The sequence below is a fragment of the Rhododendron vialii genome, chromosome 12a, assembly GCF_030253575.1.
Source record: "Rhododendron vialii isolate Sample 1 chromosome 12a, ASM3025357v1".
NCBI classification, from domain to species: domain Eukaryota; kingdom Viridiplantae; phylum Streptophyta; class Magnoliopsida; order Ericales; family Ericaceae; genus Rhododendron; species Rhododendron vialii.
In genome coordinates this window covers 6,112,370-6,133,334 of record NC_080568.1, presented here as the reverse complement: position 1 = coordinate 6,133,334, position 20,965 = coordinate 6,112,370, and the positions used below count along the sequence as shown (strand labels likewise).

The window sequence follows — 20,965 nt, the reverse complement described above, 5'->3', positions numbered from 1 at the left end:
AAGACTTCCGTTCACTTGTCCCACCTCAGGCTCAAAATAATGATTCGGTCGTTCAACTCATATGTCATGCTGATATCCTTGTAAAAAATCAGTTTGATGTATATTGATAGACAAAATGTTTAGTGAATGATATAGCCGAGTCTCTCGCAAACAAATTCAATCAGTCAAGATTACTCTATGCAGAAGATATAAGAATAACATCCGTAATAATAAAAAAGTTCCTTTCTATTACCTTGTTCCAAGAAGAAAGTCCAAGTGAAAGAAACTACTACAACCCATCAAAATTGGCATATACTAGTAGTAATTAACAAAAGAAGAAAGCCTACATATAATAAGCCAGAAAGTTGCTGGCACTTTATTGTTGCCAAAATGATGTACATTTTGGCTTGGAAAACATGTACAGACTTTACTGCATGAACTTAAACATGGAGGTAGAGAGGATAATTATGCAGAAAGCGAAGGGGTAACGCCAAAGTCAAGACTCCATTGCTCAAAACTGCCCTTAACAAAGTCGTAGTGTCCTCCCCTTATAGTCAGAGTTTTCTTCAACAAACCAGCTCTCACAAATGGGTAGGTCAAAAGGTTTGCCAAGGACACATTCACAGCCTCCTGCAAATTTTAACCCACCGCACACAAACAAAAAGTTTAAGAGAATGCAATCATTTGAGATCTACTTATAATACCGTACACGAAAAAATATTTATTACTCCCTACGTCCCATGGGTATTGGTTTATTTTGAGAATTTCACTATTTAAGAAGACCAATCTCGATCCCAAAAAAAGAGAGAAGACAAATCGGCTCCACTTTAAAAGTTACTCACTAATATTTCAGAATTATTCTTTTAGTCACCAATTGTGAGTCGAAATTTGAGTTTAACAATCACAAGAAAAAAGTAAAACATGAATAAGGTCGAAATTTGTCCATTAACTTTCCAGGGTGAACAAGCATTTTGCGATGTCCCAAAACGAACCACGCAGAGTCTCGTGGGGGCTTGGACCCCACTTGATTTTGTAAAATTATATTGCTATTCTTTAATCTTCCAATTATACCCAATAAATTTATGATAGTGTTTCAATAATATTACTTTAGATTTTTTTTATGAGGATATTTGTCTTATCTATTTCTTTGAAGTCCTAATTTTTCGCTCATTGTTTTGTCCAAACAAACCCCTTTCTTTTAATTATAAAATAAAGTTACAAATACACTCACCAGTTTGTTACTCCCTCCGTCCCACTTTGTTTGTCATTTTTTTGACTTTGTAATGTCCCAAATTGTTTGTTCAATTTGAAATTGACTCATGTAAGTTTCATTAATGCCCCTTCTCTTTTAAAAATATTGCGCTTGGGAAAGTGTGCACTCATTTAATGTTAAAAAGTGGGGTATTTTGAAAAAGCCAAGCTTTTCAATAGTAATTATTGTGTTCCCTAAAAAAGTTAGAATCCAAAAAATGGACAAACAAATTGAGATGGAGTGAGTATTGATTTCATCAGTTAAAAGTGTACTATTAACTACGAATAAGGATACGGGTTAATCGGTGTGCCCCACTAATACAAATTTCTAGATCCGTCACTTTGAGGATGCCAACACCACTTTATTGTTTTCTTTTCCATCAAAACACTAAATTGTATACATTGGGTGGTAATATTGAAGAGGATGTGCTTACCTTCTCACAATTCTTGCACTGTTCGCCAAAATCCAAGCCTTTGCACTCTGCTTGCACCTTTGACTTAGCAGGCATACATATTTTGACCCAATTCTCAATAAATTCACTGGTTGTTCAAACGAAAAACAAGTTCATCAGTAAATTATTTAAATTATCTCGATTCGCAAAGGAAATATTCGATCGCGACCGATTATTTCATACATCTTTTTCTTGTTTATGAATTTTCAATTCCATGTACAAATAGAAATGGTATTTTTCAACAAAGGAATAACTTTATGATGACTCTCTTTTGGGAATAAAAAATAACTGCATATATCTTGTAGTAGCACCTCCTTTATGATATGCTCAAAGTGATGAGTTTCAAAGTTGACAACTAGCTTTCCAATGCTAGCTTTAATTTGGATGCCTCCAAGGCTCCAAAGGTATAATAACCATTAGGGAGACGAAAGTGACCACAAAGACCTTTAAAGTATTGCCAAGGGCCATAAAGAAAATCTAGATTCACATAGGAGATTAGACCCTCCATTGTTGGAAGTATTGTGAAGCTGAACAAAATTTTTAGGGAATTTGCTTGTACTTCTTGATGTACAAGTTACAAAATCTTCAGATTTTTCAGAAATATAGGGAAAGTAGGGATTTTTATGATTGGGGAATTAATTCCAACGTTAAAAAATACAAATTTGAAAAGCAAGGGACTAAAGTTGTTAGAAGAATCAAACTTTATGGCAGAGTTTTAAAATGCGGTATCGGAAAACGTAACGGTATCGGTGATATGGCCAGATATCGGCCACTCTCGGACAACTTCAGCCTTATCATTTGTAAAACCCCTTTTAAGGTTATATTTGTAATTATCAGATAGTGCAATGATCAGTGGAATATACTTAATTTCTTATACTCCTTGATTCTTCATTCAAGAAAAAGGTTTATAGAAACAGATATCTTACCTAGCAGTGGTCCCATCATCTGGGATAGACATGAGGCCCTTTATTCCTCCACAACAACTGTGTCCAATGACCATAATAGTCTCCACCTACACCACAAAAATTCTCATTAACTCGATTATTTTTTCAAGGAAAAAAAGCAATCCTTCAAAAAAATAAAAATAAAAATTGCTCCTTGCATAATAAAAGATGGGCTGGTGTCCCCTTGAAGTGACAACTTTGCAAGTAGCAAAAGGTGATTGCATGTGGGCTGGGGTAAGTAACAACCACTTGCAAAAAGAGAAAAAAACAGGATCACCAACTATTAGCCATGCATGTTTGCCTAACACTAACATATGTTTGCCTAACAGTCTCTATTTCAGTCATATTAACTTTGGATTGCTAGAAACTAATTAGTCGCTTTCAAGAACTGTTTTGGGGAAAGTTTTAAATGGGTACGGATCATATAGCTCTTGATACACCAAAATACTAGCCAACTCCAATGAATTGTGACACAAGACTTGGTTCGATTTGAAGACGGAACACTGACTTGTTTCGCTAACTCGTTTTTGGAAGACAATAATGCGTGACACAAATGTTTCTGTAGCCGTCCGTCCAATCAACATGAATTTTATTGTACCCAAATGTCTGTGTCCCCATCACTGGTTTTGAAAATTACCTTGTACAATGTGAACACATCATGTGGGCTATATATTCTTTCCCAACAGCCTGATAAAAATGTATGCTACTGTATCACTTTACAATTTATCACCAAGGGGTTTGGTCAAGTGGAATGAGAATAGTAATAAGTGTTTGTCTCCATGAGATTGCATGTTTGAATTCTACGAGGCCAAGCGTTCCAAACCTTCGGAGGATGGCCTGCCTTTGGCCGGACTGAAAAGAAAAATAGTCGAAGTGCATGTAAGCAGGTTTGGACACTCCTGACCGTTCCACCAAACAAGCAAAAATCCAAACCTTGGAGTTGCTTGAGAATTTGTCCGTTCATTAATTTCAAAGCTCCAAAGCTCCAAGGGAATTTGTTCGATCATTAATTTTAGAGCTCCGAAATTGATTGATATATGCGCAAGATGACCAAAACATCCGTTATTAAAAAAAAACGTAAAAATACCGGATAATACTCGAGAAGCGTTGAATAACGGTTTTTGGAGTATTGGAAGGGACAAAGGGCAAGTGGGTGCGATAGGTCTAATTAATGACGACAAGTTCCCCTCACATTACCTCCACCGCAAAAGTTCCTGTCACATAAAAAGGGATCCACCACTATAAATTAAAGGGGATACGTGTAAAAATTGAAGTTTGGAAAAGTCACCTTTAGATGCAATACAGCATATTCAATTGCCGCCCCCACCCCTGCATATTTTGTCTGCATCAGATAATCAATAATGTGAACCAAAGTCAATCAATTATTTAGGGTAATAATTCAATTAAAAAGGAATTAATGGTCCCATGTGACATTCTTTGACCTAACTAATGAGAAACAAAATGATTCAATTAAAAAGGAATTAATGGTCCAATGTGACATTCTTTGACCCAACTTCTACAAAATACAAAAGGTTTCAAGGGAGCTAGCTAGGAGATGTCTATAAGGCAACATTGATTATTCCAAATTCCAAAATGACTCCTTTGGGGTACTATATAATGTTACTAAGCTTCAATAATTGGGGGATAACATTTTCTTTTGGACCACACCATGGGTGGAAAAGGGGAGAGTTGTCAGGGTCCCTGACTTAATTAGTGGAAAGGAAAAATATTTGTCTGAGTACTAGGTTTTGGCTCAATTAGTGTTGCAGTTAAGACAGAAATGTTATTTTCCAACCTTCTACTTAATTGATTGTAATTTGCCTTCACTGACTACAAGGTCACGGCTCAATTGGTGTTACAGTTAAAACAGAGTAATAATTTAACAAACGAGGAAACAAAGTAATAATTTAACAAACAAGAAAAGTTGACATTAGGACTGCAAGACAAGGAACGACACAACACGACATGAACAATGGTCAACCCATGCTTGGCATGGCACAAAATTGAATGTCAACAGGAAGGGCAAAGACAGGCCATGGAATGTCAATGGGCAGGACAAGGCATGACACATGTGCTAGTCTACGCTTCATGACACATCTTATTGGAAAAATAATACGAATTTCTTGGAAATTACAAAACTGCCCTTTCACTTGTCAGTTCATGGTACGTTTTCACTTGAAGGTAATTTTGTACATTTCCATAAATTAGAGACAGCATCTGTACAAAGAATTTATCAAAATCATTCCCTTTAGGACAGTGAATCAAAAATGTAGTACTGTATTGAGAACCTGATCAAATGGAGGGACCATGCTGGCAATGTTCCGGACTACGAAGGCCTCCCCTGGCTGGAAATCCAGGACGTGAGAAGGGCAGACACGGGAGTCGGAGCAAGCAAATACCATAAACTGCATTGATTACCAAAAAGCAACAATTCAGATTCAAGAAAATCAAAAAATGAAAAAAAAAAAAACCAGATTCAAGTATGAGCAGCAGTCATTTCGAGAAAAAAAAAATTATCAACAGCCGTTTGATTTTACCAAAATCTCCGTCTTCCTGTATCTGTAATTGTTTTTTTTTTTTTTTTTAACAGCTATCTTTAATTGCTTTAGTATGTGTGCGTGCGTCAAGAAGCATTTGCAAGATCTAGATGCTTTTACACAATGTTAATGGGTTCATAAGTGTTTTTCTTTTGCTAACTCATGGTGTTCGGGCCACAATTAAACATACTGCGATCCATTCGTCGGGGGACCAATCCTACCGTCCTCTAGCAAATTTTGTGTGGTTCTTTGTTTTTACCCCTAGATTAGTGGATTTAAATTATTTTATCCATATGGAACCAAACGAGGAATTGCATAATTATCCGTTAAAAATGGTACAAAAATGCCACCAGGATAGACCAATTTAAAAAGAGGTAATTCTCACTGTCTTCATGATTTACTCAAATTAAAATATCATCCATTCCAAAGGCAAAAATACCACCAGAATAGGAGAAATTATCTTCAGTAGCATTACTGACCTTGGGGCTCTGGCCTTTGGCAAGTTCACCATATAAAGCAGGATTTTTCCTGAAAAACAAAGGGGCAACCCGCAATTAGCTGCATAAATTAGGTAAATTATTGTGAAAAACAAGGCTAACTATTCAATACTTCCGACTTCTCGAATATCAATATATCACGTAACGATAAATTTAGCGGGTGAAACTTAATGAGATATTTTTGTTAGGGGGTGAAGATATGGAGTAGCCCACATTTTGTATGTTGCAGTTTCTCCTTTACCGGGAGTCGTAGGCCCCGTCAGGGACGAATTTAAAAGCAATGCCTGTTTCTCCTTTACCGGGAGCACCACGTAGAGTACTAGGGAAATACCTAATCATTTTCCGCAAAACAATGCATGTTTGTCCATTAATTTTCATGCGGTAATGCACCATTAATCATAATAAATGGCAGGTGTTATCAAGGTCAGAGCTATACTGGCATAGTGCCATTAATGGATTTTCGCCCACCAGACTTCAATTCCTTGGAATTATGGGCCTTCTTCATTTTGAGGTCTCAAAATTTTTGGGTACGGTCTTCAATCAATTTTTTCTATCTATTTATTTTCACTTATTACTCTCAAAAACCTTCTTCAAAATAAAAACCAAATAGCGAACAAAACAAATGAAAGAAAAGAAAACAACCAATCATATAACAATTGTCTTATAGAAAAATCATTGGGTGGTCTTGAGGCGTGGAGAAAGGTGTCACATAACGGTGCCCAAGACCACTGAATAATAGTACTCCTCAGGAAATATTGCGAAGCATGAAAACACATAAATAAATTTTGTATAAAACAACTCGGAATTGGAGGGGAAAAAAGAAAATTTAGCTTGGAGATAGGTGTAGAGATTTTAATTATTACTAATAGATACACTCCTAGTTTGTGATGTTATTTAATGAGAAGATCCTAAAGTCATGACGATATGATCATTAGAATCGTATATATGGTACCATCTGTCAAGGTTAATAGGCCCATGAATGTGAAAGAGAGAGTCACCTAATCCCTTGTTTGGATATTGATTTGAAATTTTTTTCTCAAAACTTAAAAAATACTCATTATTCTTATTTTCAATCATTACTCATTTCTATTTCCAATCATTACTCTCATTTCTACTACCTCCGTCCCAATTTACTTGTCACTTTTGAGAGTTTGTGCCACTTTTCAATTGATTATATCTTGTAATTTATAATGTTTTAGATGATTTTAAAAACATTGTATTATAGAACAAATCGAGATCTATCAAACAAGATCCATATTGGATAAAAAATTCATTACCAATTTAAAAATATAACTAGTTTTTTTATCCAGTTAGAATAGAACTGTGACAAGTAAATTGGGATGGAGGGTCTCTATCCCTCTCCAATCTTTACCTCTACTTTCAATAATTACTCTCATTTCTCTCTCTACTCATAACTCTATATAATTTTTCAAAAACTTTTCCAAACACAGCTGTGCAATATAGACCAAATCTCAAGAAAGGAAAGAACGAAAAGGAAAGATGAAATAGAAAAGGAGAAGAATAAGGCGAATTGGGTTTCTTTACACCTATGAGCTGAAGTATGTACGACTTTTTCTTTCATATTTTTTCCCTTTGTTTTCCTTGAAATGACACACATATTTTTTTCTCTATGGTACGTAAAAAAAACTCGCAAATAAAAAATCCACGTATTAAAGATTACACTTGGATATCATCAAAAAAATCATTTGGCGTGACATGAAGGGTTCTTCTTGAGCTGATTAGTGTCACATAAGATGTACAAAAATCGCATATCAAGCGATATCTAATTGTTGCCATCACACTGATCACATAAGATGCCTTATCAAACATATCTAGATGCCTTATCAAGCAATATCTAATTATTGCTGTACACTAATCACATAAAATGTCTTATCAAGCAATATCTTACTGTTGCCGTCACATTATTATTGAAAAATAAAATATCTCCTAAAATTTCGGTGTACCAATGTTAGGGCCCGTAGTTTGACCCGATATGAACATAGAGTTTAACTATACAATCAAAAGCATCTCGTATCTGGTGTCTAAGTTAAAAAGTTAAAAATTTTATGAGTCGAATCAAATGTACCACGGATATATAATTGCACAAGGTGCGAAGCAAAAAATACAATGGTTGACTTATAGTCCTGTCAACGAAGCGGGTCATCACGGGTATATGAGGAGGCAAATACGTCATTTTCAAGGCGTAATTACATCTAACCCCCTAAAACTTGACATTTGACCACCTAAACCACCAAAACCTTTGGCCCTATATTAGTCTTTAGCCATATAATGGTCGAGCCCATAATAGTGCTCAAATGTATTTTTCCACTCAAAATAACTAGAATGCCCACAATGATATCCATATAAACATGCATGTCTGACTCTTGCATTCTTCCACTCACTCTCATCCATCGATTTTTGTTTGCCCAAAATGATATGCAAATAAAAAGTCCAGATCTTTGTTTGGACTACTTTCTTCCACTCTCTTGTCCATTGATATCCCATGATTTTGTTCCCTTAACGCCCCTCTATACCCTTGCATCATCAAAACCATCAAGACGCCAAACAACTCTTCTTGAGAAAAACAATACAAAGCTCTAGTACGTGATTTCGATATATATACAAGTTTAAATGCATATCATTCTCGACATTATCACCAAGTTTGGAGAAAAATAACATTTGAAAAATTGCTCATAGATCTTTAACGGCCATCAAGCGACATGAAGATTAACAAGTTGAAAGCTCTAGATAGTTGAAGGTGATTAAGTGTCGGATTTCGTAGTTTAGGGTATAATTATAAAAGGTTGTAATAATTCAAGGGGGTGATACGTAATAAAGCCTCGTCGTAAAGCAGAAAATGCAGAATGGTACACTAGCAGAATATACTGGAATTTTACCAATCCTGTGGGAAAACAGTATTGTGGAATTAAAGATCGCTTTAGCGTACGTACTCGAATTTCTCCTTCTTGAAGTGAGCGAAACCGGTTTTGACCCTCTCCACCGGATTGAACGCTTTGGCGGCGGTCCCCTCCAGCTCCGCCGTTAATTGCTTGATCTTTGTGGCCGCAACCCCCTCCAGCCCATGTTTTTCACTGCCACAGACACGGAAAAAACAGAACACCCGTCAGTGAATTTGCAGTCTCAATGGGACCCACTGGGGTAACGAAATAGAGAGAAATTATTCAGGGGCCCATTTTCCGTTACACATTGAACTTGGATCACCACATGACGGTGCCACGAGCACTGAATATTGTTTCGGAATATAGATAAGGGATTGATCGATTTTTGTTTCTGAATCTCAAGGACAAAAATTGAATGAAGTAATCAAATCCTTATTGGCTTAGTTTTTGCAAGAACAATTAAAAATAATGTTCTAAACAAATTGAATAACTCCAACCATTAATACGAGATATCAAAATGGTGGCACCCATAGCTAGGAGTAATTATTAGATGCCCCTGAGATACCACATAGCAGTGTTCCAAACTCTTTTCTATCACACAAAGATATTAAATAATTTGACCGTACCATTTTCAAACAAAATGACCAAAGAGGACAGCATTTACGGCATAATTCAGAAAACGTAAACGCAACTCCTAGTCACCCAAAAAGTAAATGTATCACCTTGAACTAATATACTATAATGATACATGAGATTACGTAAAAATATTTGTGACATGTGCTTAAGAATTAGATTTTCCCGTAAAATACTAGTATCTACTACAAACAAAACGTTACAAAATAAATTACTCTGAAAGAGTACATAATTGGGGTTCGGATCATAACAGTGAATCGACATGAGATCCATGTTTAATAATGCTAAGTTTTATATTATCATGTGATTTGTCATGGCATCGAATCTCCGACAACAATTTTAATTTTTGAGAAGTGGAGATTTTAGCGATTTGTCAAACCAATCCATAAAAATATAGTAAGTAAAAATAAAAAGAGCCACGCCTGTTTTAAATAGTACTTGACTTATGTACAATTCCAACTTTACAAGTAATGACCGATTCTAGTTGTATGAATTTGACTGCATGTTTGACAGTTTTTTTCTCTCTCCCTTCAATCTTTTTTATGGACGCGGGGGCTCTGCTGCCCTGGGTGGGCAGCAGCCCCTACCCACACGGCACCGTTTTATGTTTTATCAAATGAAAAAAAAAATAAACTCTTTCGCTTGCAATCCTATGGAACAGAAACGTGATTATGAGAGTCTTAGAGTTAAAATTTAATTATGTCTCTTTAAAATAATATGATCAGAATAATAAGATCTTCACGTTAATTCAAACGGATTGAAAATTGGAGCACTTAATTTTTTAATCATATTTTTTAATATATAAACGGTCTAAAAAATTAAGTGTGCCACTTTTTAATTCGTTTGAACAAGTACGAATATCTTATTATTCTAATCATATTATTTTAAAGAGATATAATTAATTTTTGTCACTAGGACTCTCATAATTAAGTATCTGCTTTTTATTTAGGATCCTGTAGATCAGAAACGTAATTATGAGAGTCCTATAGACAAAAGTTAATTATATCTCTTTAAAATAATATGATTAGAATAATAAGATATTCGTACTTGTTCAAACGAATTAAAAAGTGGCACACTTAATTTTTTAGACCGTTTATATATTAAAAAATATGATTAAAAAATTAAGTGCTCCAATTTTCAATCCGTTTGAATTGACGTGAAGATCTTGTTATTCTGATCATATTATTCTAAAGAGACATAATTAAATTTTAATTCTAAGGCTCTCATAATCACGTTTCTGCTTCATAGGATTGCAAGCGGAAGAGTTTTTTTTTTTTCTTTGATGAAACGGTGCCGTGTGTGAGTGTGTATGAGTGTGGGTAGGGGCTGCTGCCCACCCATGGGCAGCAGAGCCCCCGTGTCCCTTTTTTATGTGTGTAAATGAGGTTAATAAAGCTGGAAAATAAATGTCTTTTTTGAATTATATGTGATGTATTATGAGAGAATGATCTATTTCGTAAAATGAAAAATAAATACTCCATTCGTCTCAAATTTTTTGTCCGGTCCGCAAAACGGAGTGTTAAAAATAATGCAATTTTTTCAAGAAAAAAATTCAAACTTTTTTCACAAATTAAAAATACTCATTGATATCTAGTAAGTTGTTGAAAAACTTTTAATTTTTTCTTGCAAAAATTATATTATTTTTAACACTCTGTTTTGCAGACCGAACAAAAAATTTGGGACGGAGGAAGTACTTAAAAAATAAGAACCTTAGCGGAATGAAGCTTTTTTTTTTTTGGTAACTAAAAAAAAGGAGAACTTTTTTGTTATAAATCTTAAAAGACTACCGTTTATATTTGAAGGGTGAACTTGTAACTCTACATATGAACTTGTAACTCTACATATATATATATATATATATATATATATATATATATAGTAGAAACAAAAAGATAAATTATTTTCCCGACAAAGGGTGTGAAAATCATTAATTCATAGGAGAGAGATGGTGGGTGTTCCTTTCGTTACCAAAAATGTTTGTGCGTGTAAGAGAGAGAGAGAGAGAGAGAGAGAGAGAGAGAGAGTACCTGAGAAGTTTCTTGAGTCCAGCAATGGCTTCCTCATATGAATTCACATTAGACCCGTTTGTCCCCATGTCCTCTTTCTGCATTTCACCATAAAAAAAAAAAACTCCATTAAAATTAAAGAAAAATGACAATTTATCTTCAATCTCCATTTCCCCTGTCCATTTAATTACCCTACGATCGAAACAAGAAGACGAACATATGCACACCTATACATATGTGTGTGTGTGTGTGTGAGAGAGAGAGAGAGAGAGATATTTGTGAAGGATCTCGTCAAACCGTAGCTCGATTAAAAGCCTGAATCGACAATTTTTCTGTAAATTCTCTCCCGATTCACACATTAACCTCAGCCAAGACGACGATGCATGATTCAATCGAGATACACGAACAAAATTACCAAAACAAAATCAGAAATATGAACCCAATGGATTCAGTAGACACGAAACGAATCAAATTCAGTGCAAACGAAACCCAAACAGAATTCAATGCCTTACGGACGACGTAATGGGATCTGTGACAAGATCGTTGCATATGCTCGTGAGAAAAAGCAGTCAATCTTTTCGAAAATGATACGGACACAGGACATAATTTTCCGTGCACAGATCCGGACACAGATGTATTCATCATTCGATGTGCGGGCTCCATAAATTTACATGTATTTCAGACGAATTCAAACACATCTGTTTCCGAATCCGCGTTTGTGGCACTGCTCAAAACTTTTTGGAAGCTAAAACAGGATGTGCAGTACCGACCTTTTTCCGTTTGGTTCCTAGGAATTTGGCTTGGGAGGAGTAGTACTGGTACTGGTACAGAATGAAAATGATCACCTGCTCGCACGAAAACAGAGGGTATATTTATGGGCATCACTAACCATGGTTAGGTTAACTGCTAAGACGGGTAACCTGGGGGTCTATCCAAAAATAGAGAAGTCGAAATCTTGGGATTAATAAATAATTGAAGCATGAGATGGACTTTCAACGCGTTAGGAGGGGAGAAGGGGTTGTGCTAGTATTATGGTTTTTAGTGGTGGGAATTTATGGGAAAGGATGGGATCGATCCCAACAGGATCGGCTACTCCGTACCTGTTTTGTAGAGGGTGTTTAGCAGCGTCTCTCATTCTAAAAATTGTTCCATGATAAACAAACTTACTACTATATTTCTGAAAGGGTATTATTCTTAGTAGACGGGAATCAAACCAACGAGATTCGACAAACTTTTTTTTTTTTGATCTAGATGATATCCGCATGCGCGCCTAGGGCCATTGGAATATCATGGTTCCTCTGATTAAAATACGACATTAGGAAAAAAAAAAAACGATTAAGAAGAGTACATGAAGAGTTTGACAGTTTGGTACGATAAGATGTTAGAATATCGTATTGGAAAACCACAAGGGCTAAAGTGATTCATTGAATACGTGAATACAAGTATATATGGTTGGTATTGTAATTAGTACTTTATTTGGATTGATTTCAAGAGTGATTACGGATTTCCGATCCCTAAGAATGCAATGTTTTGGGACGTCCAATTAGTGAGTTCAAATGTATTTTACTCGGTGCAAATTCAGAATTGTTCGATGAACCTAATCATTGATTTCCGTTCCCTTAGAAAGCAAAATATTTTGCGACGTTAGCATAGTGATTAAGGCTTCAGATTTAAGAATTTGCTCCCTCCTAAGGTTTTACGTTCGAAAAGCGATCAGGTGCTATATCAACTCCTCTGTTCCAGTTGGGCTCTTCGTAAATGACCGGTGAGACTTGGCCTCTAGAATTAAACCAGATGTGCTGAAATTGCATTCGGATACCCGAGCCATTGAAAAAAAATGTTTTTGGGAAGTCCAATTCTTGATTGTCACGGAGAGATTATGATCAGATTTTTCATTGTCGAGCAGGTATATCCTACATGGTACCCGCTCGACTCATTCGAGCTGTCCGATACACTTTTAGATGACTCGGATTGAAACCCTCTCTCTTCTCTCACTCCAACACTTTCTCTCTCATTTTTCTCTCTCTAAATTTGAGCCGTTCAAACACAAAATTGACGGCTTGAATGTGCGAGCGGACACCACGTGATATCCGCTCAGCATTGAATATTTTTTTCAAGATCTAGGATACAAGGGGAGTTTAGTAGTAGAGTAGTATTTGTTTTTATTACTTTTAACTGTATAGCACTATATTTTAGCTAACAGGTGAGATGGGGACAGCGGGTGTTACGGGAGGGGCAAGTCAAACAAGGCGGGTCACCCACGATGTGAGGAGAATGTGAGGACGAAAACTAGTACAGTATTTTTCTAGAATCGTCCGATCAATTTGCAAGCATTTCAACTAAATTTGGGGCTCTAAAAGTAACGACTGGGTATAACTTTCAGTGGCCCTCAAGCTTTGGGATGGTTGGCTTTCGTGAAATTCGAACATGCGACTTCGTGATTAAAGCACTACTCCCTTCGTCCCAAAAAGTTAAACACTTTTGAGATAGCGTGCTATTTTAGATTACTTATATCTTTCGATTTATAAAGTTTTATGTGATTTTAAAATTTTTGTTTAGTAAAATTAATTAAAATTTATCAAACAAGATCCATATTTTATATTTTTTGACATTTACATTAAACAATATAGGCGATTAAAAATGGCAAAATGTAACTTTTTGAGACGGATATAGTAATTTCTTTCTCGTGCTCATTTTACCGAGCTGTTAAAATTGTGAGCACGAAACTTGCATGGGGGCAGACACGTGGGGTCGGACGAATTAAGGGAGGTGTTAGAGGACGGACATCAGAACCAAGTGAGAAAAGGGGTCAGTCCAATTGTCTCATATGAAAGGGGATTTTCTAATCTAGATGCTGCGGATTAAAAAAAAAAAAAAATCTAGATGCGATATCCACTACTCTCTTTCTTTTACCGGTGGTAAAAGTTGAATGCCCGTTCCCTGGGATATACGTAGCAATAGTATATTTGAAATACTTATATCAAAAAAAAAAAATACTTATATCAGGCGATTGTTATTGAAAAATGATATTGATACTCTAAAAATTGATGCAGACACTTTAAAATCAGTGTAATTCCAAATTCATTTTTTTTTATTTTTTGGAGTGCCTCCATCAATTTTTAGAGTGCCAATATCATTTCTCTTGTTATTTGAATATAAAATATTATTCTATAATGTTAATGTTATTAGCTATTTTTGTTGAAATAACCCTTGTTGATTGTGCTCTCGTTTCTCTCGATATCAATTTCCTTAACACATCTAAAAGTTTGCACATCCTATCATGATATGCACTTCACAAAAACCTTTAGTCACATTATGAGATTAAATTCTTCTCCCGGCAATGGAAAACGTGGATTTTCCGTCATTGCTTTTGTGAGCTCTGTTACGTGTTTGTTATTAATCTGAATCGTTCATCTTGTAGACTTCACAGAGTAGAATATATTATTGCAAAAAAATCAGCTTCATCAACCATCGATATGTACATCAAAAATTGAAGTTTGTGTTGTAAAATGGATGGTCATTGACAATTTAACTTTAACATGATTGACAGCATCATATCGTCAATTTTATAAACCAAAAATTGAATTTTAATATGCTTAATGATATCCGATCAAGTTGATTTTTTTGCGTGGTTATACTACTCTTCGTGCTGTACGACATGACTGGTTCAGATGACAAGAATAAATCTACGATAGGGCCCACAATGGATAATGGCGGAGAAGTCCGGTTTTCCACCCGCAAAGAATTTATTTGTCCAACATCATTGGGGCCAGACTCATCAACAACGGTTGTGCGCATAGCATTTTTCATCAACTTGGACCATAAATTACTACATCTCTGATGGTTCCGAAAATCTTGGGATGTAAATGTTGTTGCTGTGACCAATGCAATTACTACAATTTAATAGTATTGCTTACAAGAAACACCACCTAGTGTGGTCGCCGGTCGGTTTCTTATTCTCCTTTAATTTTAAGGAAGGGATTCGGAGTTCGAATAATGATAAAGGAGGTGCTCGATTCTTATTATACTCTCTCCGTCCAAAAATGATGAAATTTTTTAAAAATTCGTGTCATTTTTCATCGCTTATATCTTTCAATTTATAATATTTTTCATGAATCTAAAAACTTTATATAATAGAACGAATCGAGAATTATCAAACAAGATCCATATTGCATATTTTTTGAGATCCATATTGAAAGATATGAGGAATTGAAATTGACATAAATATCAAAAATTGACATCCAATTTGGGACGGAGGGGATAACTATTTAAAACTATTAGGCCCCGTTCCGGAACGATAAATAAGTACTTATTTTTTAAAAAGGCAATTTCAAGCTTAAAAATCACGTGCTTACGCAAATAATTTTTCTATCACTATGGATCTTGTTTGATAGATGTCATTGAGATCTTTAATACGGTGCAAAAAAATTTGAAAAATTATTTTTCATTTACATTATTTTTGAGTTTAAAAATGTAAAATAAGTATTTATTTTTTAAGAAGGTGTTCTGGAACGGGACCTAACTTCTGGCATTCTATCATTTGAAAAAATGTGTTGCTTACAGTGTTACAATAATAAAATAACACATCTTGAATCTGATGGGGTCCACAACAGATTCCCCTTTATCACGAGGAGTGATACAGAAATCCCTTTGGATTACATCAAATCAGTTAAAAAAAATAAAAAAATAATATTCCTACAACAACAGGAAAAAGGCCAAAGCGCTTGTAATCCGGTGGTATTTTCTAGTCCTTCTTTGTGACAGGTTAGAGTTCGAGCCCTATTGTGAGCGTTTATGAGTTTAAGACTATGGACAGCTTACAGCCTCTAAACTCTTTGTGGACTAATTTACTAACTCTCCTCTAACCCCGCTGTGTATAAAGTGTGGAGAAAAAAAATAAAAAAGAATGTCCATATGGACCATACACTTGTTATCAAGATGAACATATAGATAGCGGATCAAAAAAAAAAAGAAGATGAACATATAGATAAAGGCGAACATATAGCAAAAGAACACACGGACCACATATTTCCATATCAACCAGTTAACTATCGTTAGGAAATAGAGATTTTCATTCTTCCGCTGAGCTCAAACATTTTAAACTTCGGAGCTACTAAAAATTTGCTCGATTGGTTGTTAATCTCGGGACTTGAAAATTAGTTGAGGTGTGCGCAAACTGGTCCGGACATCCGATTATATTATAAAAAAGTAGTGATTTTGTTCCTTGATCAATTACAAATTTCAACAACCCCTTTTGGTACGGAGGGACTGTGCTGTGCAGCTTCGTGCTGCACAGCGTGCTGCGCAGTCGCTGGTGAGGCTTTTCCGGTATCGGTCCGACGACCAGAGACGTTCACCGCTTAGATCTCATTGCGTTCTACATGGGCACAAAAAATCAGCTCGATCAAATATTGTTAAGTGCCTCATCGGGACATATATAACTTGAAAAAAATGGATTTTGTGGTTTTGATTTAGTGTTTTGTATCCATTAGGATTCATTTTTTTAAAGTTATATATGTTCCGATGAGGCACTTAACGATATTTGATCGAGCTGATTTTTGGTTCACAAGTAGAACTCGACAAGCTCTACGCGGTGAACGTCTCCGATCGTCGGACCGATGCCGGCAAAGCCTCACCGGCGGCTGCGCAGCACGAAGCTGCGCAGCACAGTCCCCTCCGATCGTCGGACCGATGCCAGAAAATCCTCACCAGAGACTGCGCAATACGCTGTGCAGCATAGTCCCTCAGTCCTTCATATAGTCCCTCAGTCCTTCATATATATATATATATATGTGTATGTAAATCTTGGGCCAAATTTAAAAGTTAAAAGGAAACGGTCAATTCTGACCGAGGGAGGCCATATTTGGCCAGCGGATTCAGCCCCCAAACCGTGTGTTTAAGATACATTGTATTTGATTTTCAGTCCGGAAGAGCCAACTTTTTCGTCTTTGGTCTACCCGTTTTTCCTTCTGTTGAAATCCGATTTCTTTCTTTCTTTTTTTTCTTGGTGCTTCTATTCTGTTTGCGGCAAATTACTCCCTCCGTCCCAATTTATTAGTTTCTCTTTCTTTCTTTTTTCACCATTAAATCTTGAAGAAGAAGCTTTAATGATAAACCGCCCTTGACTATGAATCTATGACCCATTTTTACTTACTCTCCCTAATATTTTAAAATTAATATTTTTTGTCCTAAAACTATATGAATCTTGGATGTTGAAGATGGAGTTAACGGAAACTCACAATTTACTCTCTTGCCCTTCAATTATCAGCTCATCATGTTCTTTTCACCTTAACCTTCACCCGTGACTTTCCTAAAATCACATCAAGAACCAAATCCAACCACCACACTAACGAAAGCTATTCCAATCCCAATCACCTCCAACGTTTAGGTTTATTGTTCCCCCCTCATCCTTTTTCTAATTTGAGGAAATTACCCGTTAAGACAAAATTCGTTATAAAATCATATTTATCACGTCATATTATGCTCACATTACAAGTTCTCCGAAATCCAATGTTTTGCCAATGGAAGGAGTTTATTATCATTGAATAAATACTTTACTAAGTGTTAAGTTTTTTGTACATTAGCATTGTTAATTTATTTCAAACAATTTAAGCTCATTAAATTTCCAAGCCCTAGAAACTAAATTCAGAGTCTTGAATTCATTGACTAGGATTTAGACAAGAAGACTAATGTTGTGACCCGTCCAGAACTAAACTGCACCGGATGAACATTTGTGACTACTAAGTCAGTTTTGATCAAGACATTGATTAGATCAAAGGTTAGAAAATTCAGACAGAGTCATGCGGACACAGGAAACTAGAAACTTCTCAATGACCCTAGTTTCTTATTCTTATTCTATTTAATTTAATTTTATTTTCTGGGACATTATTTCCACATTTACGTGGTTTTGGACATAATGCGATTATGCTGATGTGGTGTGCATGCGTTTTTTTAAAGTAGACGAGTTACCTTTCAGGGTTGTCGAAGTGGTAGCCTCCTAAGTCCTCCTAACACCCAGAGATCGATAGGAATGTCTTTGGTTTGTGGTTTGACTTTCCGCATTTTAACTAAAATTGGAACCTCCTCATGTGAAACAGACTGATATACGGTTTGTTTTAAATGAAGGGATCCTCATTTCAGTTAAAAAGCGGACCCTCCCTTTTCCGATCGAATTTCGATGATCTGAGCCGCTCAATGTGTTCAGAACGTGATTTTAAGGATACCTGCGAGAAATCGGGGGAAAAAAAAAAGAGACCGGGAAGGGCTTCATCTGAACAGTTCCGAATAGTTTTTTATTGAACGGTTCAAACAAAAATTGCTCAAATCAAGTCCTTCCCTATAATTTTTTTTGCCGATTTCTCTCAAGTATCCTTAAAATCACGTTCTGATCATATTGAGCGGTTCGGATCATCAAAATTCAATCGGAAAATGGGAGAAATGGAAAGGTCTGCATATATATATATCTATATTGTATATATCAGCAGGGTTAGCAAAGAGTTAATAGGTTAGTCCACTGTGGGTTTTAGAAACTATTCATAATCCTGAATCCCAAATGCTCACGATGGGGCTCAAACCTTGACCTCCCGAGGACAAGAAGATGTCAACTGAGTTAGAGCCCATTGACTGCATGGTTGAATATGTTTAGGTTTGAACTTCAGTCCTGATTAAGCTTGTAGAACATTATATAAACGTATACGTATGTGAGCGCATGTGCGTGCACACACACACACATATATATGCTGATAAATAAATAAATATATATATATATATATATATATATATATATACAGAAATCTTCAAGTAAGAACCTTAAAATAAGGACCTTATATGCGGACCTCCCATTTCTTGCCTTTCCCGATCTGATATCGATGATCCGAGCCGCTCAATGTGATCAGAACGTGATTTTAAGGGTACTTGCGAGAAATTGCCAGAAAAAATGACCGGAAAGGGCTTGATTTGAGCAGTTTTTATTTGAACCGTTAGATAAAAACAAACAAAAATTGCTCGGATGAAGCCCTTCCCGGATTTTTTTTTGCTGATTTCTCGCGGGTACCCTCAAAATCACGTTCTGAACATATTGAGCGGCTCGGATCATCAAAATTTGATCGGAAAATAGAGGTCCGCATTTTATTAAAATAAGGTAGTCCTTATAAGAAGGGGACTCATATATAACTTCAGTCCTGATTAAGCTTGTAGAAACACTATACACGTATACGTATGTGAGCACACATACACACACGTATATATGCTGGTACAACACTAGATAGTAGATGCTAAAAGGATCTCAATATACTTTAAGGCTCTGTTTAGATGTTACGAATAAAATGGGGAAATCAATTTTCCCACATATTTTAAAGTATTCAATTATCAGGAAAATAATGAACCGTAAAACGAGTGAAAAAGAGACTACACATCTCGCACTACCCTCAAAAATGGAATTGAGTCCTATGAATTTGTTTTCCAATCTAGCTTTTACTACCCCCATCTCAAACTAAATCCAATTGATATTATTGCATTTTTTGTTCACATCCGAGGGATCTTTGATTCCTACCAAGCCTAGCCCGCGAACTAAATCGAAGTGGTAAAGGAAGGATATGGTATAAAGTAGCGTCCGTATGAGAGCTAAAAGCAAGACGGACGTAGCATTTCGCAAAAGAAAGATTGGTGACACCGTTCACTTAGATTGAGGCCGAGAGGAAGAAAAAGAAAAAGAAAAAAGCGTACAAACTCAGCAGGTTGGCATGGTGGCCAGTGCTAACAACTTTTGTGTGGTTACAGCGTCGGGTTATTTAGACATTGGACCAGAGGAGAGGACAATTTGGGAGTACCAAAAATGGGGTGCTACATTAGAGTTTAATAGAATTCTCACTCATCCACTCTATGGTTCAGACAAAAATTAGCCAGTATAAAAGAGGTCCAAAAGTACGGAATCGAAAATCCTGCAGGGCGCTTCCCTGTAGGACAGTACGTATCGGAAATCAACGGTTCAGGGGCGCTGAGCTTGTTTAGCTTAATTGCAAATGTCTGAACATTTCATATTTACCTGAGCAAGAAATTGAAACTCTGGATCTAATGGAACAGTCAGAAGTCTTACCGTGACCTGTCCTGAACAGCATAGCATCATGCACTTCTTGAGCTTTCCAGACATGGCCTAGTATCTCTGTTGTTGGCAACGTCAGTTCTCTGGGAATGTTGCATTGAGAGAGAGAGAGAGAGAGAGAGAGAGAGAGAGAGAGAGAGAGAGTACCCAAATAATAAGTTGGGACTTGAGAACTGGATCCTCAGCTGCAACAAGAGAGAATAATGGAGTGGGAAAGAGTAAGCACTTAGAATTGCAGTTTATTTCGATAAGGAATTATTGATTTATTTGCTGGAAAGATTTTGGGAAGGAATGATCCTAAGTTGGTGAATGCCGATTCCAAATATAATAAACGTCATGTTATTTTCAGCAAATAAAAAATCGAAATAATCCCCGAAGAGAATGACCATTCCATTTTTATTTTTTTGTTTCCATTGAACCAGAAATCACATCGCGTTCGGCCTAGTGGATGTGAACGGCGTTAGCCGCCAACAATGGAGACAAAATCAAATAAATTAGCTAGAGGTTGCATGTGACCTCACCATTGGATAAAGAAAGCGAAAGGCGAGTGAAGGATAGCTTCAATATTCCTTCTGGTGAGAAACTCATGTTGTAGATAACTCCACCTTGCTTGCCAAAGCGTAATGCCATTTGGATTGAAGAATGCCGGTTCAACATATTAGAGGG

General features: G+C 36.1%; 1 protein-coding gene across 3 annotated transcripts; it reads right to left on the bottom strand.

The window, feature by feature from the left end:
- Positions 1-207: 207 nt before the first annotated feature.
- LOC131310281 (carbonic anhydrase 2-like) lies at positions 208-20,704 on the bottom strand. Of its 3 annotated transcripts, XM_058337205.1 has the most exons (10): positions 20,447-20,704; positions 20,294-20,359; positions 11,221-11,297; positions 8,612-8,752; positions 5,643-5,691; positions 4,915-5,031; positions 3,915-3,968; positions 2,609-2,694; positions 1,665-1,770; positions 208-609 (listed from the first exon to the last, which is right to left on the bottom strand). In XM_058337205.1, the coding sequence occupies exons 2-10, from the start codon at positions 20,345-20,347 to the stop codon at positions 445-447; spliced, it is 849 nt and encodes a 282-aa protein (XP_058193188.1). In that variant the 5' UTR covers positions 20,348-20,359; positions 20,447-20,704; the 3' UTR covers positions 208-444. The 3 variants fall into 3 exon arrangements, with proteins under 3 accessions (XP_058193188.1, XP_058193189.1, XP_058193190.1); XM_058337206.1 differs by lacking the exons at positions 20,294-20,359; positions 20,447-20,704 and adding an exon at positions 11,970-12,048; XM_058337207.1 differs by lacking the exons at positions 20,294-20,359; positions 20,447-20,704 and adding an exon at positions 11,966-12,047.
- Between the last annotated feature and the right edge of the window lie 261 nt (positions 20,705-20,965).

Excerpts from the sequence above, each read along its gene's own strand:
- LOC131310281 (XM_058337205.1), bottom strand. The coding sequence starts at position 20,347 with ATGTCTGGAAAGCTCAAGAAGTGCATGATGCTATGCTGTTCAGGACAG. Across the intron at positions 2,695-3,914 it reads ATGCTGTATTGCATCTAAAG|GTGGAGACTATTATGGTCAT; the intron begins GTGACTTTTCCA and ends TTTGTGGTGTAG. Across the intron at positions 1,771-2,608 it reads GATGATGGGACCACTGCTAG|TGAATTTATTGAGAATTGGG; the intron begins GTAAGATATCTG and ends TTGAACAACCAG.